The 14,609-nt window shown below is 40.6% G+C and overlaps 2 protein-coding genes across 6 annotated transcripts in view; one reads left to right on the plus strand and one right to left on the minus strand.

Moving 5' to 3' along the window:
* Positions 1-13,138, minus strand: part of cbx1b (chromobox homolog 1b (HP1 beta homolog Drosophila)) — a 30,038-nt gene extending 16,900 nt beyond the window's left edge. The window contains exon 1 of the mRNA XM_043674759.1: positions 13,078-13,138. The gene's annotated coding sequence lies outside the window, so the exon portion shown is untranslated. The remainder of the gene's footprint in view (positions 1-13,077) is intronic.
* The window catches only part of LOC122539732 (sorting nexin-11-like), a 126,066-nt gene that overhangs the window by 1,687 nt on the left and 109,770 nt on the right, over positions 1-14,609 (plus strand). Inside the window, exons 2-3 of one of the 5 annotated variants that reach the window (XM_043674763.1) lie at positions 4,469-4,579; positions 13,439-13,585. Coding sequence is in view for 2 of the 5 variants with exons in the window: in XM_043674765.1 (XP_043530700.1) it covers positions 5,489-5,493 (5 nt within the window). In the remaining 3 variants the exon portion in view is untranslated. Of the gene's footprint in view, positions 1-4,351; positions 4,580-5,325; positions 5,494-13,438; positions 13,586-14,609 lie in introns of those variants that run through there. The other 4 variants (XM_043674762.1, XM_043674764.1, XM_043674765.1 and 1 more) reach the window with 4 other exon arrangements.

Below are 14,609 nucleotides of genomic sequence, written 5' to 3' on the forward strand. Positions count from 1 at the left end.
GCCGCCTACTTGCGGAACGTTTCAGAGAACACCTCTCGGACACCCGCACCAACCACCCCGTGGCTGAAAACTTTAACTCCCCCTCCCACTCCACCAATGACATGCAGGTCCTTGGCCGCTTCCATCGCCAGACCATGGCAACACGATGCCTGGAGGAAGAGTGCCTCTTTTTCCGCCTAGGAACCCTCCAACCACAAGGGATGAATGCAAATTTCTCCAGCTTCCTCATTTCCCCTCCCCTCACCTTTTCTCAGTCCTTAACTTCGGACTCAGCACCGCCTTTTCCAGCAACACATTTTTAAGCTCTGATCTCCAGCATCTGCAGTCCTCACTTTCTCCAAGAGGGCATAGCCTCAAGATTAGAGGGAGCAGATTTAGGACTGAATTCAGAAGGAACTTCTTCACCCAGATGGTTGTTAATCTATGGAATTCCTTGTCCAGGGAAGTAGGTGACACTGCTTCAGTAAACGCTTTTAAAGCTAAGGTACATTTTTTTGAAAAATAAAGGAATTAAGGGATATGGTGAGAGTGTGGCTAATTGGAGCTGAGTCCACAAAAAGGTGAAAGTGAGAACTGAAGATGCTGGAGATTAGAGTCAAGAGTGTGGTGCTGGAAAAGCACAGCAGGTCAGGCATCATCTGAGAAACAGGAAAATCAACGTTTCGGGCAAAAGCCCTTCATCAGGAATCTAAGACCATGAAAAAATTAGCAATGATGTTATTGAATCGTGGAGCAGGCTCAAAGGGCCAGAAGGCCTACTCCTGCTCCTAGTTATTATGTTCTAAGCCAGTGAACCCTGGGTTTAAACCCTGCCTGCTCCAGAGGGTGTGCCTTAACACCTCTACTCAGGTTGATTAGGATAACATGTATCTTCCGTTTACATCTAAGCTCAAGTTCATCCAAAACCTTGCTGTCTGCAACTCGCCTACATTTTTGCTGGACGAGGCACCATTTAGATTTTGAAATTCTTATTCATGCTTTCTTAAATCTCCCAGTGGCCCTTTTCCTTCTCTATTCCTATAATCTCCAGCAACACAATCCTGTAGGATTTCTAGGCACCTCCCAATTCGTGCCTTCAGAGTTTCCTGATCTTCATCATTCTACAGGTGGAATTTATGTAAAGCTGTGTGGACTGCCACCACATTCTGAACTTTCCTCTCTAAACCTCTCCACCTCTGTTGCCTCCTTTAAGATCCTCCTTAAACCAACCTATTTGACTGAGCTATCTCAATATTTCCTTTTGTGATTTGGTGTCAAATTTACCATGATAAACTTATTAAAATTGCAACTTTGTTAGAATCCTCATTTAAAGATGCATGAACAATAAGTGATTATGAAACATGCTGGTCTGGTCAGCACAAGAGCATGGATTTTTTAAATACTGACATGAAATGTGAATCTTACTATCGAGGCTAGCATTTATTACTTAACCTAACTGCCATTGAGCTGGTGACACTGAGCCACCTTCTTGAATTGCTGAAGTTAATCTGGCCTTTTTAAATCCAATTTGCCCCAGAATCATCAAACAAAAGACCCCTTTTTTAGGTGGTCATACCTACTTCTTCAATTTTCTGCCCAAAGACAAGTTTCACTCACAAAACTGTGAAATCTACCATGGCTAGGTGAAGGTCCCGAATTCACCCCAATCAGAAGGGGGATTGAATCCAATGCTGTTAGTAGATATTCGATCCATACTGGCTGCTTGGTCATCAATCTAGATCAACTTTCATCTAATGGCAGAGGTTGATGAGCTTCTCTGAAATAATGATTGCTGGTGAGATCTGGTGTAAATCCATGTCATTTACTTGCTGACCAAACGTAGATCTCACTTTCAGCAGTGGCATCACCAAAGATGTCACTGTAACTGAAAGGCCAACTTCTATTTTTTATGTTCTTATTTTTATCAAATTGAAAGCTAGTTTGGATTCTGGGTGTGCGATTGCAGATGTTAAGATTGGCCGTCAATTACTATATCAGCCAATGAAGAAAATCTGATTTGAACTGAAGTCCCAGGGTTGAAAGGTAAAATTCCAACTTCAATTATTCAGTCCTCATATCTATTTTTTAAAATAGTCCTCTTGTGAAAGATTTCACATTTTGGTGCAACACAGCTCCTTGGACTCCAGTCATGTTCAGTTCTCTCTTTAATTGCTAATACCTTTGTGTGATTATGACAGTAACTGTTTGATCATGCTGGGACTTGGGTTGAGGTGGGGTAAGGCACATCAGAGTTGAGCCCATTGTCCAAACATGCCCCACCTAACAATCATACAAACAAATGAATCTGGTGCAGAAATAGGCCATTCAACTCTTCAAGCTTGTTGTTTCATTCAGTAAAATAGTGGCTGATCAATTTATGTTCCAAATTCCATGTAGTAATACAGCACAGAAACAGATCTTTCAATTCAATTCATCTGCCCTGACCAATATCCTAAACCGATCTAGTCCCATTTGCCAGTGTTTGGCCTGTATCCTTCTAAACCCTTTCTATACACATACTCGCCCAGATGCCTTTTAAATGTTGTAATTGTACTTGTTTGTTCCATAAACGCACCACTGTCTGTGTGAAAACGTTGCCCCTCAGATCCCTTTTAATTCTTTCCCCTCTCATCACCACACCACCCCCCCATCCACCCATCTCCAATAACTTTGATTCCCCTGCTTAATAAGAACGTATCCAGCTCCACTTTAAAAATTTTCAATGATCCTGCTTCCACCACCTCCTGAGGCTGAAATCCATGTTTTGTTCCATCCGTCAACTTTTTGTCCACTCACCTAACCTATGGATATTGATCCGCATCTTTGATATATCATCTTCACAAAGAAAACCCTCCTACTTATCTTTGTTTCACTTGCAAACTTAGCTACAGTACCTTGAATCCCTGCATCTGTGTCAGTGATATAAATTGTGAAATGTTAAGCGCCCACCACAGACCCCTGCAGGACCCTACTTGTGACATGCTACCAAACTGAAATAAATCTATTTATGCATTTTTTTTGTTTTCTCCCTGTTAGCCAACCATCAATCCATGCAAATACTTTATCCCCTACACCATAAACTCCTACTTTGCATGATAATCTTTTATGTGGAACCTTGTTAAATACCTTCTGGAAATCCAAGTACAGTATAACAATGTACTCATCTTTATCCCCAGCACCTACTACATCTTCAGAGAATTTCAATGAATAGCTTAAATACAATTTCCTTTTCACAATTCTTTCCAGTTACCTTGAGTACCAGCTGCCTAGTTATAACCTCTTTAATGATCAATTCTAGAGCTTTCCCGCAACAGATGTCAACTAAGTATCCTCTTGATGCCTTCTTCCCTTCTTAGAGTCATACAGCATGGAAACAGACCCTTTAGTCCACACCGACCATGTTGCCAAACTGAACTAGTTCCACCTATGTATGCTTGGCCCACATCCCTGCAAACCTTTCCTATTCATAAACTTATCCAAATTAGGGGTTATATTTACTACTCCCCAATCTAATGGAACCTTCCAGAATTTAATGGATTTTGGAAAATTAACACTAACTCATCTGATATGTCATTAGTGACCTCCTCTAAGTCCCTAAGATGAAGTCCACCTGGATCTGGAGACTTATCAACCTGCAGTTCCACCAGTTTTGTTATATCTAGTCTCCCTAATGATTATAATTTCACAAAGTTCCATTCTTCCTTCAACCTCCTGATTTATAGTGGGATGTTTTTGTGTCTTCTTTAGTGAAGACAGAATCCAAATATTTATTCAATACATTTGCCATATCTTTATTATCCACAATTAACTCCCTATTCTTCCCCTCGAGAGGACCAACACTCACTTTGGTTTTCTTTTCCAGATGCCTGTAGGAATTGTTTTTATATTTCTGGCTTTCTGATGTGCTTTATTTTGTCCTGATTAACTGTATCGTCATTCTCTGCTGTTCTTTGCGTTCTGACCAATCATCTGATTTGCTGCTCAATATATGCTTTTTCCCTGTGTTTGACACGCATTCTCCTTAATTAACTCTGGAGGTTGGATCCTTCCCCTGGCCTTTATCCTTATGGTGGAAGTATAGTTATTTTAAGTATTCTGAAATATCTCTTTAACCTGAGATCAGCCATCTCAGATTGAATAGAAAACCTGGGACTTTCTATCTTATTCTGTCTTTACTGGATACATTTTCTGATAAATAACCAGTTTTTACTTGGTAAGTAGTCCTCTAATCTATGACTGTCTGTACTCTATACAGTTCAGTGGTTTGTGGAAATAGTCTTCCTGTGGCCTGGTCCCTGTGTGGAAGGAGTTAATCTTTCAGCAATGTCAGTGTTTCTGCACTTGAAGCTATCAGGTGATGCTGACGGTTTAAAAAAACAGGCTCAAGCGTGCAGATGCAATGTGAACAGCCATATGTTTTCGCAGTTTAAATCAAAACATCTTGAAAATGGTAAATTAACACTATCATTTTTTTGACCTGTTTACATAGTGAATGTTAATGTAAAGGGAGCTGTTTAGAAGAAGTTGCTGAAGGAGCTGGAGTACAAAAGAGGCCCACCCACTGGCTTGCAGCTGAAAGCCATGCTCACAGGAAGTGCAGGTTGGAAAATCAATATTACTGTGTATGTCTGACCCACCAATCGTGCTTGTGTGGTTTTTTTATGCTGGTACCATAGTTCTGAGAATTGATGTAATTACATTGTTGCTCCAGCTTTAACCTGTCATCCTTACAGCATGGTTGGGAGTGAGGAAAGGATTTATGGAGTCCTGCTCTGTATCAAATCTACAGTCCTTTTGAGCAGGGCTTGGTCACTGGGAGGATGTGATTGCAGAATAAACAGCGCAATGTTAATCCAGGCTGCTTTGCTCATTTTGCCATGTCAGCTATCAAACTTGTACTCTGGTGCTAATTGTGTAACCCGGTTTCTTTCTGATTTCCAACTCCAATGCTGTAGATTCGCTGTTTAAAAGGCTGAAATTGTTTGCATAATTGCAAACATGGAATTGTGCCAACTTTTATCCTAAGAACCTCCCTCAGACTATATATTCTCTCTGACAAGCCTCAGGCTTTAAAAATGTAGAAACATGGTGTCACTAATTAGTACAGTATTTCATGAATTATGACTAACAGGCAATAATGTGCATTTGAATCCAAGGTCGGGTTAGCAAGATTGAATGGAAGGTGGAGTAGACTTGAGAAACTGTATGTCTGGTCCTATCTGAGACAATTGGATGAACGTTTTCAAATTTACAAGGGGTGTGGACAGTGTAGATAGGAAGAAACTGTCAGTGTTTGTGGGAGGATCGAGAAGCATAATGCTGTTCTAAAGGAGAAACAGCAGTGGGAGGATAAACCTTGTTTTCTGCAGTGAGGATTTAGGACCTGGAATATACTGTCTGTGATTGTAGTGAAGGCAGATTCAATCCTGGAATTCAAAACAAAATTAGATAATTATTTGTTGAGGAAGAAAAAAGTTACCAGTCCATGGAGTAAAGCTGGGGAAATGAAATGAGGTAAGTTGATCTTGCAGAAAGCTAAAACAGACACAATGGACTAGATGGCCTAATTCTGTACTGTAACCATTCTAAAATTCAATGCAGCCTGGTTTGATTTGTGATATCTCCACTCCTCCTTGTTTTACCTTGCAGACATCCCGTACTATAGATCGTGGCCCTTCAACCTATTTCTTTTTTCGATAAGAAAACCATTAAATTTAGCAATTACAATCTTAAGTAAACCTGTGAAAGATTAAATAGGATAATTTTCACTTCCACTGTCCCTTCACTTTGGATTTTTTTCAAATCATTTTCCGTGAAGTACCTAGTAGCTGTGTCTCTCCCTGTCCCATTGTTGTTGTCTACTGTGGCTGAGTTGGTAATGCTGTCACCTATGAGTCAAAAGGTCATGGGTTCAATAAAAAGTGTAGTCTGGAAATTCCAATGCAGTACTACAAAGGTGCTCCACTGTCAAAGTTGCCATTTTCTTGGGTGAGAAAACAAACAGGACTCACCTGTCCTAGCAAATGGACATTAGTACTGAATTGGCTGTAAAGTGCTTTGGTACATCTTGGAAAGGACTACTTAAATCAATTCTTTTGAGTTAACATGCAACTCTTATCAGAGCTTGATGTCTGTGAAAATAGATTTGTGCCCACACTATATTTGGGTTCTCTTATTGTCATTTGACACTGATCAGTAAAAGTTCTGTTTGGGCTCTCCTCCCAGTTACAGGGTATATCAAACTTTCCAGTATTTCAGTTGCTTAAGTTGCACCTAGTAGCTATTCATGAAGAGTATTTCAAGGCATAGTCTTGTATTTTTCCTGTTTCTGATCTGTAATGTTCTCCCAATCTCTGATATTGTCAGCTCTTATTGAGATATAATTGCAGGGATATCCTACATCGTTTGGTACCTTGACCAAGTGATTATTCAGTACAAAGCTGGACTATGAGTATTGATAGGCCTTGGAAGATTTCATAACTGGAAGATTTCCAATGTAGTCCTCCCAGAGGCTAGATCGTGACTGTACGATAATGTGAAATAGCTGTTACAGAATTATCTCTTGTTTATCATTTGGATGTTAACATTGGAGTTATAGTTAGTAGGTTTGCAGATTACACCAAAATTGGCATTGTAGTGGACAGCGAAGAAGGTTATCTCAGAGTACCACGGGATCTTGATCAGATGGGCCAGTTAGCTGAGGAGTGGCAAATGGAGTTTAATTTAGATAAATGCGAGGTGCTGCATTTTGCAAAAGCAAATTAGAGCAGGACTTATACACTTAATGGGAAGGTCCTGGGGAGTGTTGCTGAGCAATGAGACCTTGGAGTGCAGGTTCATAGTTCCTTGAAAGTAGAGTCGCAGGTAGATAGGATAGTGAAGAAGGCGTTTGGTATGCTTTCCTTTATTGGTCAGAGTATTGAGTACAGGAGTTGGGAGGTCATGTTGCAGCTGTACAGGATATTGGTTAGGCCACTGTTGGAATATTGCGTACAATTCAGGTCTGCTTCCTATTAGAAGGATGTTGTGAAACCTGAAAAAATTCAGAAAAGATTTACAAGGATGTTGTCAGGTTTGTCAAGGTGCAACACCTGGGCAGCTAGTGCTTCTAAATAAACCTGTTGGACTATAACCTGGTGCTGTGTGATTTTTAACTAGGAATAGGAGGATAGAGCAGATGAATGCATGGCTGAGACGCTGGTGCAGGGAAGAAGGATTCACATTTTTGGATCATTGGAATCTCTTTTTGGGTAGAAGTGACCTGTAAAACAATGACGAATTGCACCTGAATTGGAAGAGGACTAATATGCTAGTGGGAAGATTTGTGAGAATTGCTTGGGAGAATTTAAACGAGTAAGGTTGGGGGTAGTGGGACCAGGGAGATAGTGAGGAAAAAGATCAGTCTGAGACTGGTACAGTTGGGAAAAGTAGCAAGTCAAACAGTCAAAGCAGGTACGAACAAAGCAGAGAACAGGGTATGAGTGATAAATTAAACTGCATTTATTTCAATGCAAGAGGCCCAACAACAGGTAAGGCAAATCTCAGAGTCGGGTTGGGAATATGGGACTGGGATATCATAGTAATTACAGAGGCATGGTTCACGGATGGATAGGACTGGCAGCTTAATATTCCACGGTATAGATGCTACCAGAAGAACAGAAAGGAGGGCAAGAGAAGAAGGGAAGTGGCGTTTTTCATTAGGGATAGCATTACGCTGTACTTAGGGAAGACATTCCTGGGAATAGGTCCAGGGAAGTCATTTGGGTGGAACTGAGAAATAAGAAAGATGTGATCACCTTATTGGGATTGTACTATAGACCCCTCAATAGTCAATGGGACATTGAGAAACACATTTGTAAGGAGATCTCAGTTATCTGTAAGAATAATAAGATGGTTATGGAACGGGATTTTAACCTTTCAAACATAGACTGGGACTGCCATAGTGTTAAGGACTTGGATGAAGAGGAATTTAAGTGTGCATAAGAAAATGTTCTAGTTCAGTATGTGGATGTACTTACGAGAGAAGATGCAAAACTTGATCTACTTTTGGGAAATAAGGCAGGACAGGTGACTTAGGTGTCAATGGGGGAGCACTTTGGCACCAGCGATCATAATTCTATTAGTTTTAAAATAGTGATGGAAAAGGATAGACTTGATCTAAAAGTTAAAGTTCTAAATTGGAGGGAGGCCAATTTTGATGGTATAAGGCAAGAACTTTCAAAAGTTGATCGGGGGGGGGGGGGGGCGGTGTTTGCAGGTAAAGGGACAACTAGAAAATGGGAAGATCTCAAAAATGAGGTGACAAGAGTCCAGGGACAGTAATGCTGGTAGGTGTAGAGAGGGCTGGATGACTAAAGAAAGTGAAGTTTTGGTCAAGATAAAGAAGATATAGACAGCAGAGATTGAGAGAAGCCTTGGAAGAATACAAAGGCAATAGAAATATACTTAAGAGAGAAATCAGGAGGGCAGAAAAGGGATATGAGATAGCTTTGGCAAATAATGTTAAGGAGAATCCAAAGGAATTTTATAAATACATTAAGGACAAAAGGGTAAGCGGGGAGAGAATAGGGCCGTTTAAAGATCAGCAAGGCTGCTTATGTGTGGAGCCAAGGAAATGGGAGAGATACTAAATAAGTATTTTACATTAGTATTTACTGTGGAGAAAGATATGGATGATAGAGAACAAAAAGAAATAAATAACATCTTGAAAAATGTCCATATTATAGAGGAGGTGTTGCTGGCCAGCTTAAAACACATAAAGGTGGATAAATCCCTGAGATCTGATCAGATGTACCCTAGGACTCTGTGGGAAGACAGGGAAGTGATTGCTGGGCCCCTTGCTGAGATATTTGTATCATCGATAGTTGCAGGTGAGGTGCTGGAAGACTGGAGGTTGGCTAACGTGGTCCCACTATTTAGAAAGGTGGTAATGAAAAGCCAGGGAACTATAGACCAGTGAGCCTGATGTCGTTGGTGGACAAGTTGTTACAGGGAGTCCTGAGGGAAAGAAAAAGACTGATTAGGGATAGTCAACATGGCTTTGTATTTGGGAAATCATGTCTTACTATCTTGATTAGAGTTTGAAGAAGTAACAAAGACAATGGATAAGGGCAGAGTGATGGATGTCATCTATATGAACTTAGTAAGGCTTTTGACAAGGTTCCTCATGGTAGACTGGTTAGCAATGTCAGATCACATGGAATACAGGGAGAACTAGCCATTTGGGTACAGAACTGGCTCGAAGGTAGAAGACAGAATGTGGTGGTGGAAGGTTGCTTTTCAGACTGGAGGCTTGTGACCAGCGGTGTGCCGCAAGGATCGGTGCTGTATCCACTACTTTTCATCATTTATATACATGAATTAGATGTGAACATAGCAGGTATAGTTAGTAAGTTTGCAGATGACACCAAAATTGGAGGTGTAGTGGACAGCTTTATAATAGATTCCAGGATTTTCCCTACTACTGACATAATTCCCTGTTTTCACTCTCACACCCTTCTTAAATAGTGAGATGATGTTTGCTACCTTTTAATCTACAGGAACCATTCCCGAGTCTGTAAAACTTTGGAAGGTGGTTACCAGTGAATCAGCTATTTCATTTTGTAGTCACCTTCTGCAGTACTTTAGATGTAGACCGTCAGATCCTGGGGATTTATCAACGTTTAGCCTTATTAATTTTCAGGACAACCTTCCTATTAATGCTAATTTCCTTTTACTCCTCATTCTCCCAAGCCACGTGGGTTTCTAGTTCTGGAAGATTTCTGGAAATTTCCTCAGTGAAAACAGACACAAAATAATCAATTTGCTTCTCTGCCATTTTTGTATGCCCCATTATAAATTCTCCTCACTCGACCTGTAATGGACCCACTTTCATGTAAGCTAAATGTTTCCTTTTTAAGTCCCCATAGAAGCTTTACAGTCACTTTTATGTTTGTTGCTAGATTGGATTAATATTCTGTTGTCCATCTTCTTATCAGTTTCTTTGTCTTCCTTTGTATTCTGTGAACCTCCCAATCCTCAGCATTTATGTGCCTTGCCTTTTTAATCTTGTACAATCTTGAACTTCTTTTGTTTACTTACAAAGTTTACTTACTTTTTCAATTTTTGCAACATCAAAGAATATAAAGTTGTTGGATGTCATGTAACAGTTCTATAAAGATTATCCATTGTCAATTTTCCTAATTTTCCGTTTTCTAAAATCTATTTTCCCAGTCCACCTTAACCAGTTTGTATATTGTGTTTTGTAATTTCCCTTATTCAAATTGAACACCCTTGCTTCAGAATCAATTACCTCAGTTTCAGACATAGAATTTTACATTTATAATATTGTGGTCATTCATATCTACAGGTTCTGTTGCAACAAGATAATTGATTATCTCTTTTTCGTTACATGATGGTGGATTTAAAATAGCATGACCTCTAGTTGGCTCCTCAATGTACTGCTCTAGAAAACCATCCTTAAGACACTTTATAAGTTTGTCTTCTGCAGATTTAGTGCTCGGTTGGTTTACCCAGTCTACATGCAAATTGAAGTTACCCATGATGACTGTGTTACCCATGCTACAGTCTTCCTTCATCTCCTGATTCCCTCGCATTACTACTATTTGATGGCTATAAATAACTCCAATGTCTGGTGCCCTTTGCTGTTTCATAGCTCCACTCGAACAGATTCCATACATTATTTTTCGGATTTGAGATCCTCTCTTACTAATGTACTGATCCCATCCATTATTATAATTGTAGCTCCACCTCCTTTTCCTCCTGTCTGTCTTTCCTAAACTTTGAATATTCTTGATTATTCAGTTCCTGTTCCTGATCACCATGCAGTCATGTTCCTGTAATGGCAATTAGAAGATACTCACTTATCTTAATTTGTGTCTTTAGATCATCTACTTTGTTGCAAATACTGCATGCACTCAGATAGAGTGCGTTTAACTTTGTCTTTTTGACATCATTCCGTTTTCAAAGCATACTCAATAGTCAGCTATGTTTCTCCTGTTTTCTAGTCTCTCCAGTATATTTTCAACTTCCTGTTACCAACTTAACATCCTTCCAATTTTGATTATCTCTCAAATTCCCAGCCTCCTGACAAACCCATCTTAACCACGGTAGCATATCCCCTTGCAAAGATATGGGTCTCAGTCCTGTTAAGGTGTAACCTGTCCAGTTTGTACAGGTCCCATCTGCTCCAGAATCTGTTCCTATTCTTCAAAAATCTGATCTTATCCCTTCTACAGGAGTTTTCCAGGCATGCATTTCATCAATCAATTCCCTGTCCTTATGCTCACTCGCATGTGACAGTGGGAGTAATTCTGAGAATACTGCTGTTGAGGTCCTGCTTTGTAATTTGCTTCTTAACAGTCTGAAATATGCCTTCAGGTCCTATCCCTCTTCCTACCTATGCCATTGGTACCAATGTGGGCCACGACTTCTGGCTGACTCCCCCTTCCACAGCCTCACTGTGACATCCATGAGTCTGGTGCTAGGGAGGCAACACACCATTCTAGATTCATGTTTAATGCCTCAGAAACACCTGATTACACCGTAAGACATAGAAGCAGACATTTGGCCATTCAGCCCATCGAGTCTGCTCTGCCATTCAATCATGGCTGATAAGTTTCTCAACCCCATTCTACTGCTTTCTTCCCGTAACCCTTGATCCCCTTGATGCTCAAGAACCTATCTATCTCTTTCTTAAATATACTCAATTACCTGGCCTCCACAGCCTTCTGTGGCAATAAATTCTATAGATTCCCCACTCTCTGGCTGAAGAAGTTTCTCCTTATCTCTGTTCTAAAGGGTCTTCCCATGATTCTAAGGCTGTGCTCTTGGGTCCTAGTCTCTCCTACCAATGGAAACATCTTCCAAACATCTATTCTGTCCAGGCCATTCAGTATTCTGTATGTTTCAATTAGATCCCCTCTTCGTCTTTCTGAACGTCATTGAGTAAAAACCCAGAGTCCTAAAACGTTCCTCATACGTTAAGTGTTTCATTCCTGGGACCATTCTCATGAACCTCCTCTGAACATACTCCAGGGCCAATATATCCTTTCTGAGATATGGGGTTCAAAACTGCACATAATATTCCAAATGTGGTCTGACCAGAGCCTTATAGAACCTCAGAAGTACATCCCTGCTTTTATATTCAAGTCCTCTCAAAATAAATGCCATCATTGCAATTGCCTTCAAAATCCTGACTCAACCTGCAAGTTTACCTTGAGAGAATCCTGGACTAGAACTCCCAAGTCTCTTTGCACCTCAGACTTCTGAATTTTCTCCCCATTTAGAAAATAGTCCATGCCTCGATTCTTCCCACCAAAGTGCATGACCTCACACTTTCCCACATTGTACTCCATCTGCCACTTCTTTGCCCACTGTCCTAATCTGTCCAAATCTTTCTGCAGCCTCTCTGCCTCCTCAGTGATACCTGTCCCACTACGTACCTTTGTATCGTCTGAAAACATAGCCAGAATGCCCTCAGTTCCTTCATCGAGATTGTTAATGTATAAAGTGAGAAGTTGTGGTCCTAACGCTGAGCCTTGCGGCATACCACTTGTCACCTGCTGCCATCCTGATTGATCTACTGACTATGGAATCCATTACAACTATTGCTCAGCCACTCTTCTTCCTTCTCCCCTCAACAGCTAATTCACCCATGCAAATACCGTGCAAGGATTGTAACAAACACTACACTGGACATACAGACAGAAAACTAGCCACCAGGATACATGAACACCAACAAGCCGCAAAAAGACATGACTCACTCTCACTAGTATCTTTAAATACAGATGAGGAAGGACACACCTTGACTGGGATAACATATCCATCCTAAGACAAGCCAAACAGACATGCGCGAGATTTCCTAGAAGCATGGCATTCCAACCGGAACTCTGTCAACAAACACGTGGACTTGGATCCCATTTACCACCCCCTGAGAAAAAGGGCAGGAAATGACATCACCAACCAAAGGAAACCTAAACACATACATAAAAAGTGGGCAATACCACCAGCGCTTCACTGGAAGCTCATTGATGATGTTACCTAGTATGGTGATGAAACGCCTGAAAACGAACCTTCCAGATCAGCGAGCAAACTTACATTCAATACTTATTGTATCTCAGTCTGACTGCAGCGAAGTCTGCCTCACTCTGACTGTGCAACTTACTGTCTATACTGGATAATGTCCAGAACACCACCTTGTTCACCAATATCCCAGCATTTCTCCTAACTCAGTGTAGTGCTGAGACCAATTGTAGCATGTTTACAGTTGCCCTAATCAAAAAATTTAGTGGGCCAGAGGTCAGTTCTAAGATTAGTGTGTAAGCCTTTGCTATCTGTAGGAAGCAAGCTTACATTTAATCAAGCTGCTGTGCGTGGTCTCCACATCCACACCCAGACTGCAGTGTATGAGATAATAAGTTGACAGTGAGGAAGTCTGAACTTTGTTGATTCTCTGCAGGGCTTCTACTTACCATTACTTGTCAGTGCCACTTGGGTGAGGAAGTGAGGAAAGAGCTCAGTTGCAGCAACTTTGGGTAGTAACCCAGTCAGTGGAATATCAACTTCAAACAAGTAGCTGGCTAAGCATTAAATTGGAGGCCCGCAGGTGAGATATAATGGTTGCTTCTCCACCTAACTCACAACTATTCATTGGTATTGCATAAGTATGACTATTATTAGTTGAATGAATGCTGAGAGTGAAGGACAGTGACCTGTCTAGTTTTGCATTTTTCTATTTGTCTTTGTGACTGGATGCCATTGTGCCATGAGTTTTCATGAGAATTATACTGGGTTATATTATGATGACAGGTTGCATTAACCTGGCTTTTGTTCTCTTGGGTAGGAAGATTGATGGGCGATCTGACTGAGATATTGCAAGGAGGATGAAATACAAAAGTTTGGATGTTTTGCTACAGGTGTACAGGATTTGGGTTGTCACAGCTGAGTGCCTTGTATAATTTTTGCTCCTCATTTAATAAAGGATATTACTGAGTTAGAAACAGTTCAGAGAAGGTCCATTTGTCTGATACCTGGTGTGGGAGGGGGAGGTGTTGTTTTATGAAGGGGAGATTCTTACTGAGACACAAGACCTCAGAGGACTTGACAAGGTGGATGCTGAAATGACCTTTCTCCCTTTGTGGAAGAGACTAGAACTAGGGCATACAGTTTAAAATAAGGCATCTTCCACTCAGACAGATGAGAAGAATTTTTTTTTCTGAGGATTGAAGCAAGGTCATGTGATGGAGGCAAAGTCATTGACTATTTTTAAAGCACAGGTAGATAGTCTCTTGACTAACAAGGGGCGGGTCGAAGATTATTCAAGACAGGGTGATGCCACAGTCAGATCAACCAAAATCTTCTTGAATGGCAGAGTAAGCTCAAGGGGCTGAATGGCCTAAACGTGCTCTTAATTCAGATATTTTTATTTTCAATATTTAAAAACATTGATAGGGTAGATGTAGACAAACTCTCTCTTCTGATGGAGGAATTAACAGCATGGGCATAACCCTAACATTTGAATTAAAATTGTCTAATAAAATGTTTAGTAGCAAATTCAAGCCCTTTTCCCACACAAAAGTAATTGAAAATCTGGAACTCCCTCTAAAATAGCATGTACAACAGTGTCAGAT

The sequence above is a fragment of the Chiloscyllium plagiosum genome, chromosome 33 (assembly GCF_004010195.1).
Source record: "Chiloscyllium plagiosum isolate BGI_BamShark_2017 chromosome 33, ASM401019v2, whole genome shotgun sequence".
NCBI lineage: Eukaryota > Metazoa > Chordata > Chondrichthyes > Orectolobiformes > Hemiscylliidae > Chiloscyllium > Chiloscyllium plagiosum.